Source organism: Caretta caretta, chromosome 3 (genome assembly GCF_965140235.1).
Source record: "Caretta caretta isolate rCarCar2 chromosome 3, rCarCar1.hap1, whole genome shotgun sequence".
Classification (NCBI taxonomy): Eukaryota; Metazoa; Chordata; order Testudines; family Cheloniidae; genus Caretta; species Caretta caretta.
Window position 1 is genome coordinate 136,868,602 of NC_134208.1, and position 12,593 is coordinate 136,881,194.

The 12,593-nt window shown below is 40.8% G+C and overlaps 1 protein-coding gene across 19 annotated transcripts in view; it reads left to right on the forward strand.

Moving 5' to 3' along the window:
• RYR2 (ryanodine receptor 2) overlaps positions 1-12,593 on the forward strand; it is a 719,935-nt gene that overhangs the window by 335,877 nt on the left and 371,465 nt on the right. For all 19 annotated transcript variants that reach the window (XM_075126918.1, XM_075126917.1, XM_075126921.1 and 16 more), the window contains one exon: positions 885-980. In XM_075126918.1, coding sequence (XP_074983019.1) covers positions 885-980 — 96 coding nt within the window. The remainder of the gene's footprint in view (positions 1-884; positions 981-12,593) is intronic.

Here is a 12,593-nt window from a genome sequence, read left to right on the forward strand (position 1 = left end):
ATGGAATTGTTAGTCCCTGGTAGGATTTTCCCCCCCCCGGGAAGAAGGTGAGGTTCTTCAAGTCCTGAAATTATCACTGTGTACTCCTCTCCATATTTACTTCTCACCATCTGTAATTCCATTTCTGTCCAAGGATGAACTTTGCCCAGGGTTTTTTGTTTTTTTTTTGGATGACTTTAACACTACTTGTGATAACACTGTAAATGCTTCTTTTAAACTATCTTAAGACATGATGTTTTGAAGAGTGAAGCCTTGTTACCATCAGAGACCTCTTCTGGTCTCCTTAATTTAGAGATAAGTGATGGTAGCATAATTCTTCCATTTAGAATTTATGTAGAAGTTCCTTTGTTCCCGATCAAATTTTTTTAATATTGTACCTTTATAGTACTGTGAAGTACAAATCCCATAAGGGCAGAAAGTTTGACAAACATTTCCTGAACATAAAATTAATTGTCATCTTTTTTCTTTTTCTTTCTTGAACATACTTATTTTGCCAGTACAAGGTAAATCCTACTGTCCCCTTAGGTTTGTGTGTTCCCCCTCCTCCTTTCCAATACCCTCCTGCTCCTCCAACAGTAATGCTATGTAGGATTTGTTCAGAAATACCAATGGACTTACTTTTTGTTCCTTCAAAATGGACTACTTTGATATTCAAGAAGGGATCTAGGAAGATGACTGTTGGCTTTAGATAAATTTTTTTTACAGTGATGGGCAATTTGATGATGACAAAATCCTACAAATTTTATTATTCAATAGAATCATTTGCCAAGTTGTTTTGCATCTGGTTGGTTGGATCACGGTTCATCACAGGAATTATGGGGTTTCTGTTAATGAGAATTGGACACATTTATTAACTTTTTTTTCTGTTTTTCTTCTTTTAATAGCGGCACTTATTAGGGGGAATCGTAAAAACTGTGCTCAATTTTCTGGATCTCTTGACTGGTTGATCAGCAGATTGGAAAGATTGGAAGCCTCCTCTGGTATGTTTTTCAGTATCGTATCTCCTTTTTCATCCCTCCCAGTTTCTTCTTCAAAAATTTATAAAGAAATGATCAAGCACTCATTCAGTCATACTGTTCTGAATTTTTTGTGCGGATGGGATAATAGATTGGAGTGGGGAAAGCAAGATTTGACCCACAACTTTCATTGGTTATCATTGTAGTTCTAGATATACTTTTGATTCTCTTTTAATGTTTACTACTGTATAGTGATAAAAACTAGGTCAATCTAGAGATCTATGGAAAGCAATGAATTAGGGTTGTTGGTTTTTTTCCTTTTTCTTTCATTTCTATTGTGAGTAACATTTGAATTTGGTCTCATCCTTGGTTACCTTTTTATATTATCACCACCATTTTCCAATTGAGGCAAACAGGACCTCAGCCCAAACTGTGAAGTTCACAATTTTATTTTTTCTGGGTTGTCTCTTTCACCAATAGAGTCTATAATTCCCTTCACGTCAAAGTCTATTTTTGTTCTAATAAGTCTATCAAACTATAATGGTAGATATCTTAAATTTATATAGTGTATGTTGTTCTCAAGAACCACGGGGTGTGTGCATCTGTAATATAGGCACAATTAGGTAACTGTATTTGATAAGTGAGAATATGATTGCCAAAGTCAGAAGCCTATTCCTGTTGAAAGGTGCTACTGGATTTTTAATGGGTGATTAAGACTTTTTTTTCTACAGTTCATGCAGAAGATTATCTTCCTGTCAACAATTGCCCTCAGCATGATATGTATGCATTGGTTTTATAATGATATGAGGAAAGGTGCCACCTTGTGAATCATTAACATGATTTTTGTAGTCCCTGAATTTCTCTTGAAGGTTTCCCAGCTAATCACTGTTCAGGCTCAACCTTGCCTAGTTATGAGATTTTTTATAAGCTTACAGTGTTCTAGAGTCTTTCATGCTTTGTATGATACAAACTTTTGTTGCTGGACTGGCTCAGATAGGAAGTACTCCCCAGGTTTATGTGCCTAAAGTCACTCTTCAAACAACTCAAATACACTAGTGAATTTATTTCACTGTGGAAAGTAATGCAGGAGGCATTCTCTTCATATCTAAAATAAATTCAGTGGAACCTTATGGAAAGTAGCTTCCTTCTGAAGAGGTACTATCACTGATATGCAAAATACATAAGCAGGATTGCTCACATGAATAGTCCCCAAACAGCATATCCTGCCAGCAAATCTTTGTGTTGGCTTTAAGGTAGGACTTTTAGTGTACAATACCTTCCAAGTTCATTGGTAGATTGGTTTCTCAAATAATATGTGTGGTTGTCAGAAGGCTCTAACTATTGGTTATGTTTTTTTCCTCATAAAGTACATTTGCCTGTTTTGAAACTCTGGTTTTGGTTATTGGGAATATTACTTTTATCAGCATATTTAAAGCCAGAACGAAGTTTTATTTTAAATGTGATACTGAAGAATTCTTATTTTTGTATTTTAATGATTTGGTTTTATATCTCCAAAAGATCTTGGCAATGCAAAATCTGGTAGTACTATGTAAATTGCAACAGTGCTGGTATTGGTCAGATTATCCATGTCATTTGGGTGATGGAGGGGGAAGGGAAAGAGTTTACCAAAGCACTTTATAAAGTGGCTGATAATTCAATGAGTATGGGTGCAGAATGCTACCATGAAAGATGGCCCTCAAGTAAGTTTGTCGAAAAGGAGTAGGTCTTTGTTATACTGTTTATTTCAACATTTAAGGCTGCTGATTGCTTTTCAAAATAACAAAATAATAATAATTAAAGCATTAATAAAAAGTCTAACTCTTCTCCAACCACTGAATCCCTCATGCATTTAAGAATTATCTTTAAGCACCTATGTCTTAAATTGAGTTTGCTTTGCTCAAATCATTTTGGGTGAAGCTTACCCCAGTCCAGAGAGACAGTGTAAAAGCCCAAGAGGGACTTAAGTGGTGCATATGTCTGTTGTGATTGGATCCAGCCATTTGCTCCCATCTGCATCTAATACCCCCTGGGTCTGGGAAATGACTGATCACTGTTCCTAGCTCTAGGGGAGTCTCATGCACGCTCTCAAGTACTTCAGCAGTAGGAGCCCACAGTCTGACTCTGGAACCAGTGCCACAGCTCCCCAGAGCCCCAGTTGCTTAGATACATTCTTCAGAGTCCACTCATTGTGGGAGCTCTGGTTTCCTAGTTATGCTCTTCATGGACACTGTGGCAGTAAAGCAAGGAATTACAGGCTAAGCAAAGGAATTTCTTATACACACACTTCTCCCTTGAAAAGCACAATCGAGTTCCAGATGTATGGAAAACAATGAACTGCTGAATGCAATCCTCCTGAGTGTCCTTCCCAGCCTTCTTAGCCTGATTGTCTTCTGGTGGTGAAATAACTCAGGGCTTCTGGGCAGAGCATCGTTCGGTCAGTGGTTCTGCTGGTAGCAAATCCATTGTTCCACTAGGGTAGGCACATTCAGTGTTGATAGCTCTTGATTGCTCTGTCACAGCTTCCCCTGTATAGTCTTTCCATAATATGTTAAATTTCCACTTAAAAATAAATGCTCAAAGCGACATTAAAGCTTATATTCAACGTGGAGGTTGAAATGTAACATGGCATTCACAGAACCAAAATGGAATTAATAAATTGACAAAGACATAGGCGATATTGTAAGTATTAACCACTGAGATTATCTTGGATACATACATTTTCCACTTCTTCCCTTTTCTGTTTCTGATCATTTTTCCACCCCTCACAGTTAGCCTTGTACAAGGTGAACAGGAAGGAGCATGGGTGGGTCAGAAATTGCCTGGCTTATACCTAGACTCTTTAATAGTATCTCAGTTATTCCCCATGTAATTACCTAATTTCCTTACTATCTTGATTAGGCCCTGTGCCAGATGCCCAGCACATCTTGATGTCTGGGGTGACCAACTGGCACTTTCTCTAGAGAAGCTAATAATGATGGACCCAGGTACCTTTGATTGCTGAATTGTACTTCCAAGGATCCCTGCTTCTACCTCCCCTGGAAGTAATAAACTAAGCATGGGATTCACATTATCATTAATGTTACTCTGCCGGCTCAACATACTTTTGTTTTTAACTTACCAACATTCAAGGTAATTCTTTTAAAACTTTAGAACAGAGGTTTTCAAACTGCAGGTGGTGTGGAATGTATTCTGGAGAAGTGGAGGGGTGCGAGAAGCCACTCTGTCTGCAGAACTGCATGGCCACAGAGTGGCGGCTGCTGGCTGGGCACCCAGCTCTGAAACCAGTGCCACCACCAACAGCAGTGGAGAAGTAAGGGTGGCATAGTACGGTGTTGCCAGCAGCAGCAGCAGAGAGGTAAAGGTGGTAATGCCATCCCATGCCACCCTTACTTCTCCACTGCTGCTGGCGGTGGCACTGCCTTCAGAGCTGGGTGCTCAGCCAGCAGCCGCCACTCTTCACTCTGCCTTCAGAGCTAGGCAGCTCTATATGTACTTGTGTGGCAGGGGTCGGGGCAGAAATTATTACAAACACAAAGAAGTAAGGCACGATCAAATACATTTGAGAACCACCGCCTTCGAACATACAAAACTAGGAAATTGATTGAGTAGTACCGTGGATTGTACTGAAAAGGAATAGTTGTGCGGAATAATAAATAATTGGCATTTAGGATGCTCAGCAGTACTCTTCTGCTTAGCTATGCATATTCAACATGACCTTAATATTTCTAGAACTCCATTAAGTCAAAACAAAATTTCTGTTGGCCTGGGTGGCTTGATGAGATATACAGTAAATATTTTAAGGCATTTTATTTTATAGCTCTGAAGTGTACATCCCTGGGAATCTGGGCACCACTTGAAAGATATTTATTTATTTTACCGAAGTGTCTCACTTCCCACTAGTTTAAAACAGTCAATTTGCTTATTTATTACAAAACTCTTGTTTTTTAAAATTTGATAGTGTGATTTATTTATTTATTTTTTTGCCTGTTTCCACCTCCTTCATTTTGATCCAGTAGAAAATATACCGGTGACAAATTTTCTAGCATTAGAGAATGTCTTGCATCCCAAGCCAGAAACCAGGGTTGTATTTCTATAAATTAAAATGCTAATTTAAGGGCTGTTAATCCAGTTCTTTTTTTTAATTTGTTGATGTAATAGTTATATTTTTTTCTGTTCTAAATAAATTTTTTTCATTCTTTTAAAAATTATCTTTGTCAAACTGAGAATGTACCAGTATGATGTCACACAGGCAGTTGGGTAGATTGTAATCAAATCTTGACTTAACAGCTATAAATTGGGATCCAGGGAGGAGTGGCTGGGTCTAGACATTTGAGATTGATTTTTGACTGTTTCCCAAGAACACTTTCCATGCTGACAGTCACATTACTGATGTGAAGGCGAAGTAATATGATGACTATTACAGGTAATATTGCAAAGAAAAATGACCATAACCTTTTAGCCTGTTGTTCTTTCCCCCGCTTTCAATGTAGTGGGTTAAATAAAGTATTTATGGGAAGAAAAGAGGACTACTATGACACCTGTCTTGTACACTTCATGCAAATTAATTCCATACCTCTTAGATTTGCTCAAAATTCCATGTGCAATGCAGAACAAAAATGTGTATACCTTTATTGTTTTGGTTAAAGATTGAGTTCTTTTGGTGAATAACTTGCAAACTGGGGGTGAGTCATAAGACAGAGAGGAAGAGCTGAGAAACAGGTGAGCTGAGGAAAAAATATAAAAGGGATATCAATATAACCGTTCTTTCTTTTCCCATTTTTCATGAGCTATTTTTCAAGAGTGTAGATAATTTAACAATCTAGCAGAGAATAGCACAGTTTTATTTAACTTCTCTGTTCTCTGCCAAAATAATTTGTCTTGCAAATTTCAGCTTTAACTAAAAAGGAAGAATGGATATAAACAAATTTTAAAAGAAGCATACGTGACATTCATTATTGTCAACATCAGGGGCACACGCACATCTGATATGAATTTAGTGCATAGGGGTTTTTTATTGCCTTGAGGCTTTTGAACATAGTAGACTCTTCTGTCACTACTTGCATAGTCTGCGCAAATTTCTTTTCACCACCAATTCACAAGCCTCACCAGGAGCAAAAGCCATTAATCCTTTACGAAGGAAAGAAAGACATGCATTTGCTATGTAGCTTTTGGTGAATTATTTAGAAACTTGAATGCTTTAAATGGGTATGATTGATAGGCTTATCCTGACTGACTTACTGCATCCTAGATAGAGCTGGCTGAAATTTTTCATGAAATACTGGTCTTTGATGAAAAATGGCCATTTTTCCAGATTTTCAGATTTTTTGATGAAAAATCTCCACTTTTTACCTTTCCCACTCATCTATCTATTCAGCTGCACAATGGAAAGGGGGGAAAATAAAAGGGGGGGCACAAGGGACAGAAAGGGGATGGGGAAACAATAACAGAAAACAAACTGAAAGTTGAAAAAATCAATTTAAGTTTTTTTGGCTTTGTATTTTAATTGGAGAATTAAAAAAAAAAATTAAAATTGTCAAGAAAACTTGTTTTAAATATGATTGAAACATACCTGTATTTAACCAGCCCTAGTCCTATGAAGAGCTCATCTCTTCTGGGCATGCTGCAGCCCGGGGATTCAGAGGTTGCGTGGGACTTCCTCTGTAATTGCTGCTTCCAGCGACTGTGGGTGGCTGTTGCACTGTCCTGGAACAGAGAGTAGAGAGACTCCCTCTTCTACTCCTTAATGCTTCTCATGCTGGTGCCCCTGCAGTGAAGAGGAAGAGTGACTAATATGGAGAGGGGACACAAGAGTTGGATTTGGGGGAGCATAGGGAGTAGATTGGGACAAGCATTTGGATGGGTGACAAATTGTGAGTTGGTGGGCAGGGGATGAAGGTCTGGGAGCTGGTGGGGTGGAATGGGGAAGACTGGCTTGGCAAAGAGACTGGGAACCAATGGATGGAGAGGCTGAGTTTAAATGAGGAACTGGGAGTATTGGGGAGTCTGGACCTTGCTGGGCAAGGAGAGCGGGACAAGGAGCCTGGCTGTGGAAGACTCAAGCAGGGGTGAAGACTAACATTTCATGCGGGGAGATGAGACTGGCTGGACAAAGAGACTGGGAATGGGATGAGGAGATGGAGTGACTGGAGGTACGATGGGCAGAAGAGGTCAGGCTTGGGGAGAATAGGTGCAGAAAGGTCTGTGACCACGAGAGTATTCTCCTCTCCAGAACTGAAAGGAAGCCTAATTCTCACCATTCCTCTGGTATCAGCAAATAGTTGTGAAAGCCAAGGGCAAAGTGTGTGTACCCCACAAGCTTCTATTGCTATCAGTCACTCCATTAGCTCCCATGGCAGAGGGCTATGCTATAGAGCTAAAGGTTCCCACTCTGCTGAAGATCAATCAGCACGATTCCATTAGCTTTAATGTTTTTCTCAGTTTGCTTTCAGCTTGCCTATTACACTAGCTACACAAATCTTTGTTAAAAGAACATTAAAGTTGCAAAGTCAAAAATACAGATGTTAGGAAATACCAGTTTTGGGGAAAAAAATAGTACGTGACCATGTAATTAAAGACTGTATCATAACGCATATACACAAGAGGGCCAAATTACAGCTGTACAGGCAATCTTAATTCTAGAATTTCCTAACATTTGGTTGTCTGACATTGCAACATTAACAGTCTTAACTTATTCTATTAACGCTTATTTGGTGTAATATGGATAACAACATCACCATTACATAACATAACTTAAAATGTATAAGATATATTATATTAACCTTATAAAAGGCATAAGCCAACCAACAACTATTTTTCTGCTGGGGGGAAAAACTTTTCTTGTAGTCAGGTTATTATATAATAGTCTAGTATTGGATTTCTTGCACTTTCTTTTCTGAAACATCTGATTCTAGCCACTGTCATTGACAACCACTGTATCAGGAACCATCATGGTCCAGAGGGTTCGTTAGCACTTGTAAGCTCCAACCTGCCACCCAGTGACCTGCTAGTTGTTGTCAGAATAGGAACTGAACTCCATAGAGGACCCCAGTCCTGGAATCCGATTGGCAGAATGCTGGGGGTCCTGATTGGTTGGCAGCTTCTATATAAACCCAGCACAGGAACAGGAATATGTACATGCAGCTAGGTTGTTCCTGCTTTGGACTGCTTCCCCTGAGATACCTGCTCCTACTGGCTACTGCTGATCTCCTGGTAACTTGACCCTCACTGACACCTGACCTTGATTTGCCCTCTGGCCTGTCTCGGACTGTGATTTCCTGGAAACCTGACCAGCGGCTTTGGAACAATTTGTATAGCGGGGGTTTGAAAGTCACTGAACAAAACTGTAACCTCTGTATATGGTTGAAATCTCTTCAAGCCAGAGGTGTGGCAGCACCCCTGAACCTAACCCTGTCTGACTCCTGACGCCAGCTCCGGCCAGTAGGTCAGACCATTCATGTCCTGGTTGTGACACACTGGTCTGATAAAATATGGCAATTCCTGTGTTCTTCAGTGTGTTCTTCATTATTTTTTCACAATGAGTATGGACATAATGGCATTTACAGTAATATAATGCAGCACTCTGAGAGTTGACCATTAGTAGTGGGATCAGCAATAACTTTTAGGTATTGAGTCTCTGGGAGGGAGGGGCTTAAGACTTCTGGGTTGGAGCAGAAGGGTAATGGAACTGAACAACATTCAGTGTACTGGTTTCAGAGTAGCAGCCGTGTTAGTCTGTATTCGCAAAAAGAAAAGGAGTACTTAGTCTCTAAGGTGCCACAAGTACTCCTTTTCATTCAGGGTACTGTGATTGTCATGTCATGATTTCAGTTTGCCCTGCTTACTTGTTCACAAATCTGTGGTTATATGGAACTGCACTTGTCATCAAGGTGTGCCACTTTTTTCACACAGATCTACATGTGGTTCTGGTATTTTTGTGCGTTAATCTTCAACATATTGAAGTCAGGAGCTTTAAGAACATAAGAGGTTTAGAGTAATCACAGCAATAATAATAATAACAGTGACTTGATTGCATTTTTGAATGTTTGATTTGAGTCATATTTCATCCCTTGTTGTTGTCATTTGGTTGTTACACTGTTTCTCTCTGGGATACAAGGCAACTGGATCTTATTTGTCCCAATACTGGGGTGCCAGCCATTTCAGGGGGCTCCAACATAATGTATAAAATGCATACTACCGCTATTTGTGATGCCAGCAACACTGCTCTGTGAACTGGCAGCAGCATAATCAGCCACCTTTCACTTGCATCATTCATTGATTCTAAATGTCTTGTGAGAAGACTGATCAGAATTCTAACCTGCTGCTCCATCCTCTGCTGCTTCCTCTCCAGCAATAAATAGTTTTTTTTATGCTTCTCCCATATGCCGATATATACTTGTCAGTTGACATATTAAAGCAGAAGTGCCACCAGGGCATTGGTGCCCGCCCTCTGTGCCCTGAATGTTGCACAACGCTGACCAGATGAATCAGAATCATAGAAATTGGAAAAGTTACCTCGTGCTGTGTTTTCAATGTCACAGGCACATTTTTGTTCTCTTCAGCCTTTTTCTGTGGTATTCCTGTGTCAAAACAGCATATTTCCATTGCTGAATGGCCCTCCTTAATGCTATAGTCATGGATCATCACTTTGTATAAGTTGTTACATTTGTTGCCTCAGTCACCTTCAAAGGATCAGCAGCAGCTGTGGAGGCAGACATATCCCTAAGCAACTGATTTGTCAGTTTCCCCCCTAGTTTTGTAATAAGAAACACACACATATCCCTGTCCCTCACTACTACTCTCTTTCCCTGAGACGCCAAGGGAAAATATTCAGTCAATGTCAGGGCAAGCACTGCTCTCACCATAGGAACAGGGATCAGCTGTCACAACTGTTTACCGAGTAGTGACATGTCTCAGCAGGGGGTGATTACAACTGATATGAGTGATTCTACAAGGATGCTTCCACCATTTTACGGGGTATTCTGACAGTATATGCCAATGTTTAGAAGTCTGATTCTCTTTAGTGAGGGAAGTGGAGTTGTCACTTTGGGACCTTGAGCCATGCAGGTCTCCTCATGCAGTGACGTCTAATACTGCCTTTGATGAGGAGCTTACAAAAGTGGGGACTCCTGGTGCAAGACAGCAGACACCTGTGTTAAAATCACCTCTTTGGCTCTGCCATTTAGCATCACCTTTTAAAAATAAATAGAAATAGCCTTGATTTCCCACAATCCAGTTGAGGAATTTCATCAGTTTCGTATGGAATTCTTTACTTAGATGGAATTCTTCATTGTGAAAAATTTCTACTGGGACTGAAGGGAGGTGGCTTATGCCTTCATGATTGTGGAATTGTGGGGGCTGGTTTGGCCGACAGTGGACACCCAGTACTCCTATGGGGTGCGTGGCAGTGAGGAAATACTAAGGTGTTAAGACCACCTCTGCCAAGCTTGAATTGGTCCACTCCCTCCTCTGGCCTAGCCCAGATCTTCCCATCCCCCGTACCTGGGGCTTCTGCAGAGGGCACCAAAGACACTGATGGGAGCTGCTGGTGCTGAAGTTAGGATGTGGATTCTTTAACCTCTTGAATCCCATGCTAAGGATGGGATACAGTAATGGAGGGAAAACAGCACAATAAAGATAAGGGATTTAAAAAAGGCAGACTTTTAGCAAACTTGGGGAGTTGGTAGGTGAGATCCCATGGGAAACAAGTCTAAAGGGAAAACAGTTCAAGAGAGTTGTCTCTTTGAAAAACTGCTATTATTAAGGGCACAAGAGCAAACTATCCCACTGTGTAGGAAAGACAGGAAGTATGGTAAGAGACCACCCTGGATTAACCAGGAAATCTTCAATTATCTGAAACTCAAAAAAGGGTACCACAAAAAGTGGAAACTAGGTCAAATTGCAAAGGATAAATATAAAGAAATAACATAAGTATGTAGAAACAAAATAAGAAAGGCCAAGGCATAAAATGAGATTAAACTCGCTAGAGACATAAAGTGTAACAAGAAAACATTCTACAAATACATTAGAAGCAAGAGGAAGGACAGGGTAGGCCCGTTACTCGGTGGTGGTGGAACAATAACAGAAAATGTGGAAATGGCAGAAGTGCTAAATAACTTTTTTGTTTGTTTCCACCAAGGAGTTTAGTAGCAATTGGGCTTCTACCATAGTGAATGCCAGTGGAAATGAGATAGGATCAGAGGCTAAAATAGGGAAAGAACAAGTTAAAAATTACTTAGACAAGTTAGATGTCTTAAAGCTCACGAAAGCTTATGCTCAAACAAATTTGTTAGTCTCTAAGGTACTGCAAGTACTCCTTTTCTTTCTAAAGTCTCCAGGGCCTGATGGAAATACATTCTAGAATACTCAAGGAGCTGATCAAGGAGATATGAGCCATTAGCGATTATCTTAAAAAAGTCCTGGAAGGTGGGAGAAACTCCAGAAAATTGTAAGAGGGCAAATATAGTGCTAATCTATAAAAAGGGAAATAACTTGCGGAATTACAGACCAATCAGGTTTTAACTTCAGTACCCAGAAAGGAAATGAAGCAAATAATGAAGCCATCAATTTGCAAACAGCTAGCCCTGGTCTACAATACAAATTTAGGTCTAATGTAGCAGCGTTAGATCGATTTAACCCTGCACCCATCCACACGACGAAGCCATTTTTGTAGACTTAAAGGGTTCTGAAAAGTGATTTCTGTACTCCTCCCTGATGAGGGGATTAGCACTGAAATTGACATCGCCAGGTCGAATTTGGGGTAGTGTGGACGCAATTCGATGGCATTGGCCTCAGGGAGTTATCCCAGAGTGCTCCATTGTGAGTGCTCTGGACAGCACTTTCAACTCAGATGCACTAGCCAGGTACACAGGAAAAACCCCGGGAAATGAAATTCAAAAGTTCCTGTTAGGCCAGCGTGGTGAGCTCATCAGCTTAGGTGACCATGCTTTCCCAGAATCACCAAAGAGCTCCAGCATGGACCCAACGGGAGGTACTGGATCTGACCACTGTATGGGGAGACGAATCCATGCTATCAGAACTCTGTTCCAAAAGACTAAATGCCAATATATTTGCCAAAATCTCCAAGGGCATGATGGACAGAGACTACAACAGGGACCCGCAGCAGTGCCACATGAAAATTAAGGAGCTCAGGCAAGCCTACCAAAGAGGCAAATGGCCGCTCCGGGTCAGTGCCCCAAACATGCTGCTTCTATGATGAGCTGCATGCAATTCTAGGGAGCGCCCCTGCTACTACCCCACCGCTGTCCTTGGACATCTGCAAGGGGGGAGTCTCATGCAACAGGCATGAAGATTTTGGGGATGAGGAAGAAGATGATGGTGAGGATGAGGATAGCACACAGCAGGCAAACGGAGAAACCATTCTCCCCGACAGCCAGGAACTGTGTATCACCCTGGAGCCAATACTCTCCCAACCCTCCCAAGGCGGACTCCCGGACCATGAAGCCGGAGAAGGCACCTTTGGTGAGTGTACCTTTGTAAATATAATACATGGTTTAAAAGCAAGCGTGTTTAATGATTCATTTGCCCTGAAGATTTGGGATGCATTCGTGGCCAGCACAGCTCCTCCTGTTAAATGGCCAACCCCATGGGTGCTTGGTATGGGAAAGGGGGGCTCTGCTG